The 21,377-nt window shown below is 35.0% G+C and overlaps 1 protein-coding gene and 1 pseudogene across 8 annotated transcripts in view; one reads left to right on the forward strand and one right to left on the reverse strand.

Annotated features, from left to right (window-relative positions):
• LOC101714814 (G kinase-anchoring protein 1) overlaps positions 1-21,377 on the reverse strand; it is a 62,529-nt gene that overhangs the window by 5,163 nt on the left and 35,989 nt on the right. For 4 of the 8 annotated variants that reach the window (XM_013078714.3, XM_013078715.3, XM_087204763.1 and 1 more), the window contains exons 9-12: positions 14,595-14,744; positions 8,345-8,446; positions 4,034-4,097; positions 1,545-1,615 (exon numbers count right to left, since the gene is read on the reverse strand). In XM_013078714.3, the coding sequence (XP_012934168.1) occupies positions 1,545-1,615; positions 4,034-4,097; positions 8,345-8,446; positions 14,595-14,744 (387 nt within the window). Of the gene's footprint in view, positions 1-1,544; positions 1,616-4,033; positions 4,098-4,159; positions 5,976-8,344; positions 8,447-14,590; positions 14,745-21,377 lie in introns of those variants that run through there. The other 4 variants (XM_087204761.1, XM_087204766.1, XM_087204765.1 and 1 more) reach the window with 4 other exon arrangements.
• LOC110345372 (small nuclear ribonucleoprotein G pseudogene) lies at positions 14,740-20,337 on the forward strand (annotated as a pseudogene).

Genomic DNA, 21,377 nt, shown 5'->3' on the forward strand with positions numbered 1-21,377 from the left:
CCAGCTATTCCTCAGACAGAGGTCTAATATCCAGAATATATAAAGAACTCAAAGAAAATTAGATCTCCCCAAATAAAATATCCAGTCAAAAAAATGGGCAAGTGAAATGAATAGACACTTCATAGAAGTACAAATGGCCAGTTAATACATGAAGTAATGCTTACCATTGCTGGCCATTAGAGAAGTGCAAATTAAAAGAACACTAAGAGTCCATTTTACCCCAGAAGAATGAACATCATCAAGAAATCAAGTAATTACAAATGCTGGTGAGGCTGCAGTGAAAAATGAACTTTTCTACACTGTTGCTGGGAATGTAAACTAGTACAATCACTGTGGAATTCAGCATGGAGATTCCTCAAAAAACTAAAAATAGAAATTCTATTTGACCCAGCTATTTTCTTTCTTTTTTTTTTTTTTTTTGCTTAAATTCTTTTATTGGTACATTTTAGGTATACAATACATTTCCATTTATCATTGGGTGCTTGTACCTGAACATGATGTATCTTGGTTCTTATTTTTTTCCCCATTACCTGTGTGCCCTTCACCCGCTCCACCCTTCCCTATTTACATACACTTTGTTTCCTTTTTTTTTTTCTTTTCTCATAATTTTTCCTTTCCATTCTTTCCTTTCCCCATCTCCTCCCACCACCCTACCCCTTTGGATCTTTTCCTATTTCAAAGTATCAATTATTAGTTATTAATCCTTTTAATCCTTATTTACATTCTCAGTTTCTCACACTAGAGAAAAATATTCAGTATTTACACATGTGCGTCCTATTTATTTCACTTAAGAGTATGACCTCAATATGCATCCATTTAGCTATAAATGACTCTAGTTTCTCATTCTTTATGGCTGAGTAGTACTCCATTTTATAAAAAAGCCACATCTTCTTTATCCAGTTTCCAGTTGATGGGCACTTGGGCTGTTTCCAAGCTTTAGCTATTACAAACTGTGCCGCTATAAACATGGGTGCACATATATCTCTGTGGCATGATTCTTTTGACCTAGCTATTAGGTATCTTCTTGAAAGAATCAGAAACATCATTATTACAGTGATATATGCATACACATGTTTATAACAGCACAATTCATAATAGCTAAATCTTGGAAATAGCCTATATGCCAAGCAACAGATGAATGGATAGAAAAAATGAGATAATTACACACAATAGAGTATTACTCTGCCATAAAGAAGTGTAAAGTTGAGCCATCTGTAGGATAATGGATGCACCTTGAGACTCTAATGTTAAATGAGACAAAGGAGTTTAAATATCACATGGTTTCTCTCATATGAGAGCAAAATAAATAAATAAATGAAGAGCAAAATAAAAAGTGAATAAGAAGAAGTAAGGAGACACAGTAGATTTTTCAAAATGCGAAGGGCACCAAGAGACAGAGAAAAGGGGGATAGAGGGGAGGAAAAGGGGATGAAAAACGTAATTTAAATGTGTTATGTATATAAGGAAGGCAAACATGCACTGCAAACATATACTAATACAAATTTAAAAAGGAAACTTGTCATGTGCGTTCTATAGTTCATTACCTGTATAGTTAGCTCATTCTTGATACTTTGTGATTCATCAACTTGCAGAAGTATTTCTGCTTTATCTTTCACTGATAAAAAGGAAAAACAGAATGTGTAGGTCTTATTTTTCACCAGTAAATTCTGATCATTATCACCACCAGCATTTTCTATGAGAATTTTAAAATATCCTGCAGTGTTAAAATATTAATTGCACAGATATAATGAACGTGCAATTTTTCAATCTACATTAACTAGGAAAAGTATACAAGAAAAGTTAAAATTTCACACAGAAAAAGACTTTAAATACTTCGACTAATTTTAAAGTAAGATTTTAAAGAGTACAGAATACTTTTTTTGTTGTTAAACTGTTGAAGTAAGCATACTAAAAAGGCTAATGAAATTATTATTCTCTGACTTTTAATACCAATAAAGCACTGTCTGATGAATGTAGTTCTTCATATCATAACTGAGTATATAACATTTGTGGTCTTTTACAGCTATTCATTTCCCTCCTTTGGAAAGCAAGAGCCCTTTATTTTGGCCCCTATGTTTCCTAAACTTTAGAAATCTTCACAAAGCTAATACATGAAACTAACTCCTCACTTTGAAAACAAGCAAGGGAGAGACTGAAGAGGCAAAATTATAATAAAGTTAGCAAAGGAGAGAATGTTCAAAACACATAAAAGTGGTGCTATCACCCTATCAACTCAGAATATTTCATTTATTCATCATCTTGAACATTACTTGTGATAAGAATATTCAAAATCCTCTCTTTAAGATACTTTTAATTTTATAATACTAGTATTGTTTACTATAATCATCCTTGTGTGTAAAAAAACCCCACAAAAAATAGAACTTATTCTTATTTGGCTGTGACCCTGTACCCTTCTCATCTTTATTTAATGAGTCACTAATAGTTTTTGACAGCTGTGTATTTAACACCATTTTTCTCATGTCTTGTGGCTTTAACTGTGTGACTTTGCAAAGGTAGAGTTTGGGGGAACACATGTTACATTGCAACAGAATTAACTATACTTACATTTAAAGTGCTGGAGTGTTATAGAAATTTTCATGTAATGGTTCTACACAAAACTCTTCTAGTTAGATACAGCGTGGCCAATTGACACATAGTGAATTTGAATTTATTTTTTGTTCAATTGGACACAACTTCTGCTTTTTATTGATGTTGTTTTTGTTTTATTTTGGTGCTAGGATTGAAACCAGGATCTTAAAGATTATATTGTTTTGACAACTGTTGCTTTGTGAACTAATTTAAATTTCAGTTAGTTCTACTACCAATACCTTCACATCTGACAAAAAACTTTGATATCTTATTTTCTTATTCTTCACTGTGGGATTCACAATTTTATAATTTTTTTTTTTTTTTTTTTGGTACTGGGGATTGAACTCGGGTCCTTGTGCTTGCGCAGCAGGTGGTGAAACCACTGAGCTAAATCACCGGCCCTAGAGATTCACAATTTTTAAAGTGCTATACAATACTCAAAGGTACTAGGATTTCCTTACCATTTGTTAAGAAATAAAACTGTAATATTTAATATGTCTGTTCAGGAAATTTTCTTTTATTCACAACTTTTTGTTGTTTTTTGGGGGGGAGAGACAGGGTCTTGCTATGCAGTTCAGGCTGGCCTTGAATTCACTATGTAGCCCAGGATGGCCTTGAACTCCTGGTGATCTTCCTACCTCAGCTTCCCAAGTGTTAGGATTACAGGCATGTGCCACCACACCCAATATTTTTTTCTCATTTATTCACATCTTAATCAACATCTCTTTTGTGATTTTCCTTGCATAAATTTCATATTAAAATTGACACATATTGGGCCGGGGATTTAGCTCAGTGGTTTCGCTGCCTGCTGTGCAAGAGCAAGGACCTGAGTTTGATCCCTAGTCCCCCCCCCACCAAAAAAATTAACACCTATTGTCTTCCCTGTTATGAATGAAGTATTTTCCCAGAACCTTCAAAATAAATCTCATTAGGTACATATTCAGGAATGCACCAATTGGCAGGTTTTCATATGGCACCAACTTTACTAACCATTTGTTGTTTTACTAATCATTTGTTGGACCGATTTTCTTGGCTTCTTGTTGGTGACCTCCTGGCAAAAATTTAGAGTCACAGCAAAAGTGAGAAGAGCAATTGGAGAGGGAGAAGATAGGAAGGAAATAACAAGAAAAACCTAAAGTAATCATAGGCTACCTCCTCCACTAAATAAAAGCCAGAACCTAAGCAAATATTTCAATTGCTTTTCCTCTAAATATAGTCCGGTAATTTACAAGAACTGAAATTTCAAGCGTTTATCCTACCAGAATAGTTGAAAATATATAAAATTAAAGTGAAGTGTAACATAATATTTTCAGCCACTACCCAGATTATATCACTCTGGAAAAACCTTTTTATTTTGTTGCATTGATAAATCATGGATCATGAACAATTATTTTCAGATATTAAGATAAACGTCAATCCTAAAAACACACAGATGAACACTTACTTTCACCTTCCTGAAGCATTTTCAGTAACTGTGCATTTCTTGCCTTTACTTCTTTATACTTTGCCTAACAGTCAAAGAAAAAAGATTTAATTTTTAAAAAGTAAATGATATAATAAATGATCAATATCAATTTATGGATCCATCAATTCTAGGCTTGCTCAAATGAATAAATTACTTTTGGAAGAAACAGAATGGGGGAAATGTAACTGGAATTATCTATTACTTAAATCTGACATCATAGTAGCAAAGAATATTATAGGTGATCAAAAATTAAAGGGTAAAAATAAAGTCAGGATAATACTTAATTTTCCTACACAGTCTTCCTCTTTTACTCCTCAAATAAACCCTTAGCAAATTTAAAATAATTTAGATTCAAACCTAAAGAAAAATGACTGATAGTTCTGCGTCAGTATTGTTCATTAATATACTAGAACTTTCCATCTGTTCTGAATCTGCTACTGCCCTACGTGGCTACTGAACATGAGAAATGTAGCTAGTGTGATTGAGAAAATGAACAGGAGCAGGGATCTACTAGGGATTGAATTCAGTGGTAAGCACTCTACCACTGAGCTACATTCTCAGACCAAGAAAATGAATTTTAAATTTTATTTAACCCTAATTTAAATTTTAAGACACTTGTAGTGTTTTTTGGATTTCTTTCTTTTTTTGCAGTACTGGGGATTGAACCCAAGACCTTTGCACTAAACTATATCCCCAGCCTTTTTTATTTTTGAGACAGGGTCTTGTTAGGTTGCTAAACTGTCCAGGCTGGTCTCAAACTTGCCATCTTTCCTGCCTCAGCTGCCCAGAACGTTGGGATTACAGGCATGTGCCACCACACCTGGCTAGGTTATTAAAGTTTACAGTGTAGTTTTATACTTCCCCAGTTAAGGTTTCACTAATTCCATTATTTTGCCAACTAACCAACTATTGTTATAGTAATTTGGGACTGACATGAATTAGTAATTTACTGAAATATCTTTAAAGTTTCTTTTTCCAAATGGCAGTTTCTTCTTACACAATATAAATGGTAACAATTACACATTTATGAATGAGAGGAATAGTGCTCCCACATTATCATGAATAGTCTAAACAATTTTTTGCCTACACTACCTTTATTCAACATATCTTGCAACAATCTCTGAATCACTGATAGTTAATAAATTAGTACATTAGATAAAACCATACTTTATTATAGAAAAATAAAAGCCTAAAGAAAACACATCAGTGTAACAAACTTGTTATTTCTTCTTTCAACATGTACAAAGATATGTACACAAGTTCCCAGATTTAAAAATTTTTTTTGTGGTATTGGGATTGAATCCAGGGCCTTATGGATGTGAGCTTAGCGCTGTATTACTGGGCTATGCCCAGTTAATAAATTTAATTTTTTTTTCTGTGCTGGGGATTAAACTCAAGGCCTTATGCATGCTAGGCAAATGCTCTACCACTGAGCTATATTCCAGCTACTAAAGGTATTTCAAGTACTATAAAGATAGCTTTTGCCATGCAGTGCTCTATCCATTAAACTGCTGATGATAAATTAATAATGTTTATGGAGTAATATTGCCCTCAATACAGTGAATCAAAGTAAGCACCACAGTAAGTCTAAGAAGAGTGGGACTTTTTTTCTCCCTATGGTCCTGGGGATCAAATTTGGAGTACTCTACAACTGAACTATACCCCTATCTCTTATTACTTTTTATTTTGAGAGAGGGTCTCATTAAGTTGCCCAGCTGGGACTCAAACTTGTGATCCTCCCTACCTCAGCCTCCCAAGTGCTGGGTTCATAGGCCTGCACCATGGCTCCTACCCAGGTAGGCCTTCTGAGAAGCTTAAAAATGATCAAGAAGGGATGGAAGTGTTGGCATATGCCTGTTGTCCCAGCTACTAGAAAGATTAAGGCCAGAGGATCGCTTGAGCCTGTGAATTCAAGGCCAGCCTAGGCATATCAGAAAAAAAAAAAAAAAAAAAGAAGGAAGACAAGTCAGATGGAAACAAATTTATGAGAGGAAAAACATACATTTAACTGCAACTATATTCACTATGAACATGAAACTACACTACTATGAAACTTCCAGTGTCAGAGCTGCAATCTATGCTAATGCTCACCAAACTCTTTGTAGCTCAAGCCTTTTGTCCAAGGTCTAGGTCAATATACATGCAGGCACCTCTTATGAAAGTCTTAGGGTCTAAAATCAGCTCATAAAGCAAACGTGCAAACTTACCTCTGACAATACCCTAAACTACTTATAAAAAATAGCATATACAGTTTTGTATATACAATCCTAAATAGTAAATGTATCTACAAAAACAGAAATATATGAAATACTAGTAACAAGTAGTTTATAACAAACAGCACATATGAAATATACAGTGCCATTACGGGTATTTTGGATTTCATGAAAAAGAGACCATATAAAGTTAAATGTGGATATGTTGTGATTCCACTGTGTCCAACTGTATCCTAAGAATGTATGTTTGCAAGTACCACAGCCACTTAAAATTCAACATGTCCAAAATGAAATTTGTGAGTTCTAGTCTTCAAACCAGTTCAACTTAGTATTTATTCTTTGTTTTACTGGACTATCTTCACTCAGATCTCAGCCATAGGCATTATCAGCCCATAAAACAATTCTCATGTCACCTCACTGCTAAAAATGTTTACTAGTCTCTGTTTAAAATCCAAATGCTTTCTACTTCTTATCCCAAGGAAGATCTCTAATTTTACCTTTTATGGACAGGTTCCCATTTCTCTAAATGTCAGCTAGAATATACTTCTTACCATTCTCATGCCTTTGTACATGCTGTTCTCCCTACCTGGAAAAAATCATTTTTTCTGTGAAATCTTCACCAGTTTTCAGTGGCAGCAGTTTATTTATTCCTTTCTCTGTCCTTCAGGAATACTCTGCCAAATCTCAATTTTAATTCCTACACTGTATTGTAATTATTTTTATAATTTTAATTCCTACATTGTATTTAATTATTTACATGTTTATCTCATCTATATCTCACCTTTGCGTTCCCTGTGTGCAAAAATGAAGGAAAAATAGAAATTAAAAGCTAAAGAAGATGGATACAAGCAGGATTTGGCAGGTAAGGTTATTTTTGTTTTTTTTTTTGGTATCGGGGATCGAACTCAGGACCTTGCACTTGCAAGAGGCAGGCAGTGGCACCACTGAGCTAGATCCCCAGCCTAGAAGGTAAGATTTTTAAAGGCATGTATAGAGGAGGAAGAGGCATTTAAGAACAATCAGGGCTGGAACTTGATTTACTTTTTTCACTTTTACACATTCAGGGCCCAGAAAAGCACCTAGTATACTACGAGCATTCAGTCAGTAATTGCTCCATAAATTAATTATTAGCAAAAAATAATATTTGAGATGTATAAGAGATTTTTCTAAAACCTAAAGGAAGAAATAATAGAATAATAGATTTGTAGTTAAAAATACAGTAAATTATATACATAACAAGTGGTAGTGGGGATGTGGAGAAATTGGAACCCTTGTGTACTGCTGCTGAGAATATAAAATGTACAGCTGCTCTGGAAAAGTTTGGTAGCTCTTCAAGGAGTTAAACAGAATATCACATGATCCAATCATTTACTTTTAAGTATATGCCCCAAGAATTGAAAGCAAGGACTCAAATACTTGTACACTAATTAACAAAATGTGGTATATACATACAGTAGAATATATTGACCTATAAAAAGGACTAAAATTGATATATACTACAATATGGATGGATGACCCTCAAAAACATGAAGTTAAGTGAAACAAGCTAGGCCCAAAAGGACAGATGGTATATGATTTTACCAATATGAGTTACCTAGAATAGGCAGATTCATGATGACAGATTACAAGGGCTAGGGAGTTGTTTAGTGGATACAGAGTTTTTGTTTGGAATGATAAAAGTTCTGGAAATAGTGGTGATGGCACATATTATTGTTAAGATATTTAAGTTACTGAATTATACACTTAAATGCTTATGTTTTATATATAGTTTATGACAATAAAAATTATATTATTCAGAGGGCCAGGAATTTAGCTCAGTGGTGCCACGCCTGCCTTGCAAGCGCAAAGTCCTGAGTTTGATCCCCGGTACCACAAAACAACAACAACAACAACTACAACAACAAAAAACCCCAAACAAACCAAAAATTATATTACTCAGATTTAAAATCAACCAGTTAAAATTACCCAAGTAGTTATTTCTATCAACTGACTATTAAACACACTTACATATAATAAAAACAGAAAATGTGCAAGTTTATGGAGTTATCTCCCTTTATAAGAGTAAGTGGATACACACCTCCCATTGAGTGATCACATTTTTCAGCTTCTGGATTTCCGCATCTTTCCTTTCAAGTTCCAACTTTAGTCTTTCAATTCTTCCATCTTTAAGAACCACTTCCTGAAAAAAACAAAAACACTATTTTAGGATTCAGATTGTTCTGTCAATACTGGTTTATACCATATTCCTTTGTGAAAAGTTTAGGAGAAAAATCTGATTTAAATTAGTTTTTCTAGGCAACCATAAACTACTGACTATACTTCCACTTTGGCTCAATTACACGAGTTTAATTATGTATAGTGTAAGCAAATAAGATTTTTATGATTAATCTCAAACTATAAACACACACTAGAACAATACTAGAATTCTGAAATATTTCTATCCTGAAATAAGCATATTAAAAGTACTCCGTGAGACACTGTTGTTTGGAGTTTGTCTAGAAAATTGCTGTCATCTTGCACCATACCCCCAAATAAATAAATTTAAATGTAAAAAGTCACCCCAAGGACCGGAGATGTATCTCAGTGACAGAGCACTTGCCTAGCATGACTGAGGCCCTATGTTTCATTCCCAGTACTGCACATACACACACACAAACATATACACAAAATCATACTTTTGATGAGTACAAATCGGTTCTATTTACCTAAAGAAGAATGTGGCAATATATTCCACAACCACTCACTGAATATCTAGTTGCTAGGTGAAGACATTTGTAGATTCTTGCCCTCATGGGACTTGTGTAGCAGAAGAGACAGATGTTACATAAACGCTGCAAGAAACCAGGGTTTGAGCTATGAGGAAAAAAAGAAGCTGGTGGTCTGGCGTATAACAAGGAGGAAGATGATACAAGGTGACTTTGCAAAAAGTGGTAGAAACCCGATCTTGGAAAGCTTTGTAAGCCATAAGAACAGTCTGAATATTATTCTGAGTAAAACAAAAAAGTGAAGGATTTTGAACAGGTCTGTTACACTTTCTTACATCAGGCTTATGTTTGCAAAGAACTCCCTTAGAGGCATGGAAAATGGATTGGAGTTGGAATGTGACAGGTAAACACCCTTTAATTCTCACTGCAAGCCCCAGTCAGACAAGATTATGCCTTATATGAATGGAGAGAAGTATATCTGAAAAATAATTTGGAGGCAGGATCAACAGCATTTGGACGTAAGGTTGAATGTAGTGGGTGAGGAAGAAAGACATTCCAATCCAAGTTTCTAGTTTAAAGAATAAGGTGAGTAGATCAAAATAAGAAGTATACTACTACTATGTTCAGGAATCTCACGTTAGAAATTTACCTCAAATAAGACTAGTGGGAATGGAAAGAAAGAACATGTTTACTGTGGGATTTATCACACAAAAAAACCCCATCAATTTAAATCCCTATCAGTAGGACATAGGCTAAATATAGATAGTAAATTCACAAAACTGAAAACTCTAGTCAATAAACTGACACAGAACTGTAAAATATATTCATATATTCAAAAAGTTACAATATATACAAAGAAAAATTCTGGAAGGATATATACCAACATTTTAATTATAACTAAGCTTTGTTTTAAATTTTCCTTTTATTAAAACTGTCTTATACTGAGTGTATAATAATAATATGATTCTACTTTTGAAAAAAACTGATACCATATATGGTAAATAGATTTTTAAATCTCCTGGGCATGGGCCGGGGATTTAGCCCAGTGGTTCCACCGCCTGCCTCGCAAGTGCAAGGTCCCAAGTTTGATTCCTGGTACAAAAAAAAAAATCTCCTGGGTGTGGTGACATAGGCCTGTTATCCCAGCACTCAGGAGGCTGAGGCAGGAGGATCACTGAGCACTGGAGGCCAGCCTGGGCTATGTAGCAAGACCCTAACTCAAACAAAAATCTAGATGAATATGACTATGTATTTAAATAGGGAAATCTGAAACAAAGGGAGGAAACAAAGAATGATAGATTTGTCTTTTTTTTTTTTTTTTTGGTACCAGGGATCGAACTCGGGTCCTTATGTTTGCGCAGCAGGTGGTGAAACCACTGAGCTAAATCCCTGGCCCAAGAATGATAGATAGATTTGTCTTGATAAAAAAAAATCTTTAAAAATCATATAACAAAAATCAGAAGGTAAACAAAGGGCTGGGCACTTAGCTCAGTGGTTCCACCGACTGCTTTGCAAGTGCAGGGTCCTGAGTTCAATCCCCGGCATCAAAAAAAAAAAGAACCAGAAGATAAATGAAAACTGGTAAAACTGGTTGTAATTAGTATAAGACATATAAACAATAAACATGAAAAACTGAGATTTCACTAGTAGGCAATGTTTTATCAATTGGTATGTTTAAAAAATTTTTTCTCAGTGTGGCTTCAGTATAGGCAATTTCCCTATAAATGGAATTATTTAATGTACAAAATTAAAAGTTGGATGTGGCAATGCATGCCTATAATTCCAGCATTCTGGGGGACTAAGGCAGGAGGATTACAAGTTTGAGCTCAGGGCAATTTAGTGATGTAGGGAGACTGTCTCGAAATTCCTTTTTTTTTTTGCACAAAATCCTGAGGCTGTAGCTCAGTGACAAGGCCCTGCATACCACAATCCTCAGTACCATACCCACACCCACACACACACCCACCCACCCACCCACACACACTCTTAATGACCTGAAATCTTTATATCTTCATTTAATTGAAAAAGTAATCCTATCAACTGTTTACATATAGAGAAAATGATATAAGAGAAAATAATATTATACATAGAAAAGTGGAACCACATCAAAAATACCAGTTTCCTCTAGGTGAATGAAATAAAGGTCTTTTTTCTCCACTACATCAGTAAATTGGGTATGATAATGATATCCACCAACTTTGTGGTTAACTGTGAGAATAAAATGATATACTTAGTACAATGCCTGGTACACACATAGTATTTATATGCATATATATATATAAATAGATATCAGATATTTTTGCCTCTACCATTTCTTCATTTTACTCAGTTCATAAACTATCTACAATAAACACACTTTTTAAAACTCAGTCATACTAATGTACACTTTTTCAATGAAGTCTTATATTTTAATAAATAGATTAAAAAATTATCTTATACATAAAATATACTAAAATGATGAGAGAATGTATAAGATAGAATCTATGTGCACAAGGACTTGCAATCCATTAAGAATGGTAAGAGGGCGGGGATTTAGTTCAGTGGTTCTGTCACCTGCCTCACAAGCGCAAGAACCCAAGTTCGATCCCCAGTACCACACACACAAAAAAATAAAGAATAAGAAAAACTGCTGTGTAAATATGCTGTAGGAAAAACAAAACACTATAGGGTATTTTAAAAAAATGTGGCAAGATCATATCCAGGTTTTTTGTTTTTAGTGTCTGGGGCTGGACTCAAGCCATGAAGAGAAAGCTTCAGGGAGGAATACATGCCATACATATACATATATATATATTGTATATGTATACAGAGACACACACAGGAAAAAATTTCATAAAATACAAGTTTCATTTTGACATACTTCCTTGCCCACACATCCCATTCTTTGTTGGTACTGGCTACTGAATCCAGGCCTTTTTTTCTATTTTTTTTATTTTGAGACAGGCTCTCACTAAGTTGCCCAGGCTGGGCTTGAATTTGCAATTTTCTTGTCTATATATCCCTGAATAATATATTAAAATTTCAAATTTTGAAATCATCAATTACGCTCATCATCTTCTACTTTAAAAACTAATGCTAAACTGTCTTCTAAAATGGTTATATAAATTTACATCCCACTACCAGTATGTTACTACTGTACTATTTCCTTTAAATGAACATCCACAGTCTGCACCTTTCTCCAATTTTTCCTAGACACTGTAGTGAAATTATTACTACATAAATTCTGCTCTGCTAAAAAAAAACCTTCAAAAATTCTTTATTGTCGGGGCCAGGGATTTAGCTCAGTGGTTCCGGTGCCTGCCCTGCAAGTGCAAGGTCCTGAGTTCGATCCCCGGTACCAAAAAAAAAAAAATTCTTTATTGTCTACTGACTTATGAACCAGGCTTCTAACTCCTCCACAATCTCTTCCAATCTACTCATCAAACTTATATTACATTCCTCTATGAACGTTCTGTTTTAGTTAAACTGGTTTATATTTCACTGTCTTTATACTTTTATTCTAGGCATTTTAATTTCTTCTTCCTCATCTCTATTTTCTTCTCACAAAGCCATCTCTTTATTTCCACTCCTGTGAATTATCTTTTGGACTTACCATTTTTTATCTGTATAAGAATAATTATCTTTTAAGTTCATATTGTATACAACATGATCTGTAAACATTTTAAATCATAATTTTTAACTTTCCTAATAATAACACAGGGCAGGCAAGTAAATGAATTCCAATGAAACAGTGTAAACTGTATAATAATAAACATTATTATATTTATTTGACTTCTGTTATCTACTATACCACAGTATTACTTTGGTTTTACTACAAATTAGTATCATTTAATCATTTAGTTTATATACCTAACTATTCTACAAAGGGAGTGAGGCACTTAAGTATTTGCTGATATACTTTCTTTCTAAAGATGATCTGAGATGGCTTAAATGTAAGAGGTTATGGACTACCAAGGAGAAAATCATAATCAATAAAATATGCTAAGTATAAATGTTAGCATATAGCTTGGACAGTACATCAAATTTGGCTGTTAAGACAGAAAAACATTAAATTTAATTCAATGCCAGAAAGTTAGAAACTCACAAGGACCTCAAGGCACACAAAGATTTCTTATTACTATGCGGAAAACAGATTTTCATATGAAAGTGTTACTCATAAACCAGTCAACTGCTGCATTAGAATGAAAAGTTCTGAAGGGTTTGACTTCTCTTGTGTACCATACAATAGCAAACAGTAAATATTTCATTTGTTGAATGTCTATAAATTATCAATTTTAGTAAACAAAGAGATAATGCCCACTAAAGTGGATGTTTAATTGGTAGAATTACTGAATTTATTAGTCCTCTTGGTAAATGAAAAGGCAATGTCCACTGAAGACAGTAAAAAGATGGGAATCAGACTTTTAGAATTTGGAGTAGCAATAGGAGAAATTTTCCAAAGTCAAAAGAGATAAAATAAAGGAGTGTTAAGTAGAAATGAGGACATGGCAAAATTGCACAGTGCTGATTATGTGATTAGAACATTAGCACTGCATTAGGAAGTATTTTCTAGGGCCAGGGATTTAGCTCAGTGATTGCACCACCTGCCTCACAAGCACAAGGTCCTGAGTTTGATCCCTGGTACAAAAAAAGAGAAGTATTTTCTAGCTATACATGTTGGTTTAGGAATTACATTCAAATAAAGAAAATACACAGACTGTTGGAATCAATGAGCATAATGTAAACTTTTTCATTAATGGGCTAACTAGTAAATATTCTGGGACTAGTAGAGTCTCTGGCACATGTTATCTTTTCTTTCTTAAAAATACTATTTTAAAATTGTAAAGACCAAATGTAAATACCACTCTTTGCTTGTGAGATTTAGAAGAAAAAAAAGAGAGACCACTGACCAGGATAAAATTCTATCTTAGAAAAAAATTGTAAAACCTAAATCCAATCCACTTCTCTAATCATGTCATCCTACACTCAACTCTAATCACTTGCAGAAGTTTTCAGTTTCCTGAATATTCAGCCTTTTATAACTCAAGGTCTCTGTTTCTGCAGTTGCCTTAGGTTAGTCTTTCTCTATTTCTCAGTTTATTCTTCACTCAAAGTCCATCCCAGATGGGATTTTGGGTTTTTTGGTAGTTCTGGGGACCACACTCAGTACTCTACACAAGCAGTCTGACACTGAGATACATCCCAAGCCCTCAAATGTCATTTTTTAATATACCCATTACAATTCACCCAGAGATCAGTATCACCTTTTCTATTCAAAGCCTCTCTTCTGTTGTTCATATCTCCCTTAGAAGTCTTCGTCCTGCTGAATATTATGATAATGCCTTTACAGGTTTCTCTCTTTGTATCCCCCATGATTCTGAATGTCTAAGAGAAGACAAGTCTTACCCATCTTGGCATTCCCTCTACTCCACACCAATGCCAAACAATGCATAAAAACAGCACATGCTCCATAAACATTCCTCAGCGAGTGAACGATACACTTAACATTTTTTTAATGTAAGTATCTCTGCAGGATAATGACTAAAATCCTAAAACTGTTACTTTATACAATCATAATTGCTTTTTTAAAAGATTTCAATTTAACTTCACTATAATTTTAAGACATTTTTCTATTTTACATGCCTTGTGTTCATGAGCTGTACAGTTATCTGTTCCATTATATTCTGTAAGCTGTTCTCTTCTTTTCTCTCTAATAAGAATTTTATGAACATCATCTTCCAATCTATTGAAGAATCCTCCATCATGTGATAAAGTCTGAGAAGAACTCAATTCCTGTCAAAAATGAATTATGATTATCATTCAACATAAAAATGTATGAATTTATCAAACCTAGTCAGTCACTAGGACAGAGAATAAAAGAAATACAATAGCTAAGAAACCAACACTCAACCTTTCTCTGTCTCTAAAAGATAAACAGCAGAAGACACAAATACAAATGTTCTTTTCTTTATATATTCTAGTTGAGCACTGCTTGATTTTTAAACTTTTGTCATTCATATATAATTCACTCAATGTGCACAAGCCAATAGTTTTTGTACATATTTAGTTGTACATTCATCACCACAATCAATTTAATGTTTTTATCACTCCAAAAAGAAACCCTACCCTCATTAGCAATCACTTCCCATTTCCCCCTAACACTTCCTCCAGTCCCAGGCAACACTAATCTATTTTCTGTTTCTATAAATTTGTTTATTGGGGACACTTCATACAAGTGGAATTTTTTACAAGCTTCTGTGACTTAGCCAAGTATTTTCAAGGTTCATCCATGCTATGGCATGTACCAGTACTTCATTATTTTTTACTGCTATGTAGTATCTCATTCTGTATTTCTACATTGCTCCATCACTGCTCATTTGTTATCACTAGTCAACACATGGACATTTATGTTGTTTCTACTCTTTGGTTATTATGAATAATACTGCTATGAACAGTGATGCATAAGATTTTGTGTGGACATATTTTCAATTCTGATGGATATAAATTTAAGAGTACAATTGCTGGGTGATATGGTAACTTTAATTTTTTTGAGATATTGCCAAATAGCTTTCCAAAAATTCTTACCATTTTACAATCCCATCAGCAGCACGAGTGTTCCAATTTCTCTATATTCTCACTGACACTACAGCCAACCTCATGGGTATGAAATATCTCATTGTGGTTCTGAGTGGCATTTCTCTGACAGCCAATAGTTGTGTCCTTTTATGTGTTTTACTTGTGTATCTTTTTAGAGAAATGTCTACATAAATTCTTTTTTAAGGTAATGGGGAGTAAGCCCATGGCCTCACACATGCTAGGCAAGTACTTCAAAACTGAGCTATATCCCCAGCCCTTTTTTATTTTGAGAAAGGGTTTCACTAAGTTGCCTAGGCTGATCTTGAATTTGTGATCTTCCTGAATGGCTGAGATTACAGGCACGCAACACCATGCCAGGCTTTGTTCAATTTTTAATTGGGTTACATGTATTTTTACTTTTGAGTTATAAGAATTCTTTATGTACTCTAACCATGTATGGCCTGCAAGTATTTTCTATTTGTGAGTTGTTTTGAAAAAATTTCATGGTGTCCTTTACATCATAAAAGTTTGTAATTTGGATTTAGTCCAATTTATCCAAGAAACCACTGCTTAACTCAAGGTCACAAAAATTCACTCCTACATATTCTTCTGAGGGTTTCACAGCATTAGTTATTTTAATATACCTCTCAACCTAACACACACACACACACGCACCCCTGGAGACCCAGGGCCTCATATGTGCTAAGCACTCTCTAACACTGAGCTAAGGGCTGCGCCCAAGCTCCACTGAGACAAGGGTTGCCCTGACTGGTCTCTAATTCCCTGGCTCAAGCAATCCTACCTCAGCCTCCTGAGTAGTTGGGACTACAGGAACATGGCACCATGCTTTGCTTTAGGTCTTGTATTTAGTTCTGGGATCCACTTAAGAGTTAATATTATTTATGTATGGTGTGGAAGAGTTCAACTTGATTCTTTGCATGTAGATATTCAGCATTATTTGAGAAAATTTATTTTTCTCCATTGAATTGTCTTGGCACCCTTGTCCAAAATGAACTGAACATAAATATCAGGGTTTGTTTCGGGACGTTTAATTCTATCAAACCATATGCATTCTTCTGCCAGTACCACACTGTCTTGATTACTATAGCTTTGTACTGCTCAATCTTTCGCATTCCATTTTTTTTGGGAGGGGGTGGGTACCAGGGATTCAATTCAGGACCTTGTGCTTGCCAGGCAAGCGCTGTGCCACTGAGCTGCCTCCTCGGCCCTGCATTCCATTTAAAAGTAATTTTACATCAATTCTACACAGAATAGAATATTTTAAAGAAATACAATTTATCACTAATGCTATAAAACTAGACATTTTATACATTCTCCAGTAAAAGCAGAATTTCTCCTCCAAATTCCTATTATGAACACAGAGATTGCACAAAATGTTCCTCTCATTTTCACTGGTTTCACCTGTTTCCCACATTCTTAGGCTATAATACTCAAAATTTTACCTAATTTTTTTTTTTTTGAGGCAAAGTCTTGCTTTGTAGTTCAGGCTGGCTTTGAACTTACTACGTAGCCCAGACTAGCCCCAAACTTGCAACAATCTCCTTCCTCGGCCTCCTGAGTGCTGGGATTACAAGTATATGCTAACATGTCTGGCTGCCATTTCAACTGTATTTTTGAAAAATTGATACCACAGTTCCATGACTGTTTATCCTTTTCCCTTCGTATTATCTTAGAAATTAAAGTGTTTGAAAGAAAATTTTACTTGTATATCAGTGTTTAATATTCAAATGACATTAAAAATGTTTGTTCCAAAGCACTTAAACATTATTCGAATCTCATCAGCATTATTTGAATCTCATAAATACCACGAAAAGCAGACAAAGCAAGTTATTTCCTCACCAGGAATGCCCATTAGTCACGGCTAAATGGCCTATCTGTAAAGTCTACTGATTCACAAAACACTCCCAGTACATTCTGGTAAGCTTTCATTTTAAAGCACTGAAGACGAAATGCTTAAAAGACTGCTGAACTTCTGTCAGAGGACTAGCATGTTGTTGGCAACTAGTCAGCCTCTAGATTTCATGTCATTGCAATTCCACTGGGCATGGTGATACATGCCAATAATCCTAGCACTCTGGGAGTCTGAAGGGGGAGGATCACAGGTTCAAGTCTAGCCTGGGCAACTTGGTAAAACTCTGTCTCAATTTTTTTTTAAGCTGGGGGTGTAGGAGCTGGGAATGTAGTTTTGTGGGAAGGCCCTGGGTTCAAGTCCCAGTACCACCCCAAAAATAAAACAAAACAAGCCATTTCCCAAGTGTCCCTATATTTTGACAGCAGCTCCCATTACCAGTACGCCTATCCCAAAAGGCACCCTATCTCAAGTACTGTGTGTGTGAGTGTGTTACTAAGGGTTAAACGTGGGGATGGTCTACCACATCTAGCCCTTTTTGAGACAGAGTTGCCCAGGCCGGCCTTGAACTTGTGATCTTCCTGCCTCAGCTTCCTCAGCAGCTGGGATTACAGGCATGTGCTACCACGCTCAGGTTCTTGAGTATTTGTGAATGAGACACAAAATACCTTGTTAGCCTACAGATGAAAATATTCCAACTGTTCCTTGATAAGCTACGGGGTGAAGCCAAAATAACAGCTACAGCTCACCCCACACCTCGGGAGAAAAGTGTGGTGAATTTAACAACACAGATTCTTTAGTAAGCTCAGCCCATTCAATTTCAATTTAATTCAAATTCAGATTGTACAATGTGTACAGTAAGTAGGACAGTACAGTGACTGTGATGTATGGACATAGATCAATGAACAGAACTGAGAATCTAGCACAGAAACCTTCATATTTAGGGTCAATTTACTTTTTAAAAAGGGGTTGAGGCATTTCATTGAAGAAATAAAAAAGTGTTTTCTATGAATGGTTCTGGAAGAATGGGATATGCACAGCCAATGCAATGCATACCATATACAAAAATAACTCGAAAAATGGATCACAGACTTTACGTGAAGAGATAAAACTAGCTAGGTATAGAGGAACACAACTATAATCTCAGTACACTGGGAGGCTGAGGCAGGGGGACTCCAAATTTGAGCCCAGCCCAGACAACTTACTGACTTATGGAGACCATGTCTCAAAATGAAAAAAAAAAAAAACAACGAAACATTTAAAAAGGCTGGGGATATAGCTCAGTCTGAAGGCCTGGATTCAACTCTTGGTACTGAAACAACAACAACAACAATAACAAAAATTAAACCTAAAACTATAATGCCTCTAGAATAATCATGAACTTCAGAAAGGCAATGAGTTACTAAATGAACATGGAAAGTACAATTCATTAAAAAACTGAAAAATCAAAATTTTAAACTTTTGTGCTTTAAAAGGCATTAAAAAATATACAGGCAAAGCACAACCTGGAAGAAAATAACTGGAAATCACAATAAGAAGATAATAGACCTAAAATGGGCACAAGATAGTTACCAAAGCTCTAAAATGTCTGATTAGTACATGAAAAGATGGTCATCAAGAAAATGCAAATTAAAATTACAATGATGTATACTGCACCCTCACTAGAATGGCTATAGTAGAAGTATCAAATGTTGGCAAGGATGTATAGAAACTGGCAGGAAAGATAAATGGTGCTGCTGAAAGGAATAATAAATGGCACATGGACCGGGGATTTAGCTCAGTGGTTTCGCTGCCTGCTGCAAAGCACAAGGACCCTAGTTTGATCCGCGGTACCAAAAAAAAAAAAGGCACAGCCACTTTGAAAACAACTTGACAGACACTTAAAAAGTTAAGTGTACCATACAAGAAAGCAACTTCACTCCTAGGTATCCACCTAAGAGAAATTAAACATATAGCCACATGAAGACACACCAAATGCTCACTAATAGCAAACCCATCAACCGGAGAATAAATATTTGTATAATGGAACACTATTTAGCAATAAAGATGAACTACTGATACATGCTACAACATGGATAAACCTCAGAAACACTATCACAAATGAAAGAAGTCAACCCAAGAGACTACATATTGTATGAATCCATTTATAACAAGTTCCTAGAAAAGGTAAATCTGTAAAGATTAGAAAATAGAACACTTGTTGCCAGATGTTGAAGGTGAGGGTAGGGATTCAGAGCTATGAGGGAACTTTGGGGGATTATGAAAATGTTCTAGAACAAGACTATGGTAATGGCTATACAATTCTTTATATTATAAATGGAGCTAGAGGTGTAGCTCAGTGGTAGAGTGCTGGCCAAGTGTGTGTGAGACCCTGGGTTTGATTCCCAACACCACAAAAATATGTATAAAAACAAAAAAATGAATATACACACAGTGTACACACATGCAATGGTGAATTTTATGATATGCAAGATATGTAACTCAATAAAACTACTTTAAAAAAATACACCCATGACTTTACCAATCCTCTTAAAAACTACAACAAAGATGAGTAAGGCTCACCCTCCCGAGCTGAAAACATTTATGGACAAGAAATTATCACTGAAATTAAATGGTGGCAGACATGTCCAAGGAATATTGTGAGGGTTTGATCCCTTTATGAATCTTGTGATAGATGAATGTGTGGAGATGGCAACTAGTGGACGGCAGAACAATATTGGAACGGTGGTAATGCGAGGAAATAGTATCATGCTGGAAGCCTTGGAATGAGTTTAAAAAACTGTTCAGTTGAGAAATCCATGCCCCTCTTCAAAGTGCTAGTTTCACTATGACCGAAAATTGTGTCATATACATTTTCATATTAAATTTTTTAAACAAACTTTTGTAATAGTAAAAAACCTCCAACAAAGAATCAGAAGTCCAAATTTAGTTTATCACTTCCATTTTTATAGATATATCACTGAACAATATAACTTCATTTTCCTTTTTAGCTTTTTATTATAAAGTTATGCATTCATATACTTTATACCTAGACTTACTAATTGTTAAGGTTTTTTCTATATTTATCCATCCGCATTTTTTCCTTAGACATCATGACATTTCATCTCAAATTCTTTTCCATACAGCTATAAAAATATTTTCCAATTTAATATTATCATACCTAACAAAAATTATATTCCTTAATATCATCCTACACATAGTTCATATTTAAAATATCTTCAATGGTAACAAAATATCTTTTATTACTAATTAGGGTCTGCATGTTCCATTTGGTCATCTCTTTAATCTCCTTTAATCTAGGTCACTCCCTCTTCTCACAGCTAACTCTTCTTCTCAGGAATGCTTTATTCTTGAAGAGACCAGGCCACTTGTACTACAAAGTACCTCTCTTCTATATAAGCCTGATTGCTTCTTTTACATGAACTTGTAATTCTAAACCTGTACCTCCTGCAACATAGAAATTAGATTTTAAGGCCTGATCACAGGTGTGCACCACCATATCCCCCTTCCTATGTACTTTTATAACATTTATAATAGAGGCACAAAGTAGGTCTCATTTCCTCTGCCAGTGCAAGCACTGTGTGTTTTTATTGGTTTTTTTTTTTTTTGGCGGGGGGGGGGGGGTTGGTACCAGGGATCGAACTCAGGTCCTTGTGCTTGCGCAGCAGGCGGCGAAACCACTGAGTTAAATCCTCAGCCCAGCACTGTGTTTTTTATGGGGCTCTGCATTAAAAAGAATTCTGAGGCTATATCCTTGCTTGGCAAGAAAAACATGCCACTATCAATTATGTATGCCATTTGTAAAGGTGGAATTAAGTTGTTGATGTACAGAAGAGTTTTTGTTTTGTTTTGCCAATACTAAGGACTGCATTTAGGACCTTGTCATGCTAGGCAAATGCTCTGCCACTGAGCCACACCCTTATTACGCTGTTAAAATTTTATTTTGGGATAGATTCTTGATAAGTTGCCTGGGTAGCCCT

This window comes from Heterocephalus glaber, unplaced genomic scaffold (assembly GCF_053883595.1).
Source record: "Heterocephalus glaber isolate CG9 unplaced genomic scaffold, H.glaber_assembly_v1.0 deba00000546, whole genome shotgun sequence".
NCBI classification, from domain to species: domain Eukaryota; kingdom Metazoa; phylum Chordata; class Mammalia; order Rodentia; family Bathyergidae; genus Heterocephalus; species Heterocephalus glaber.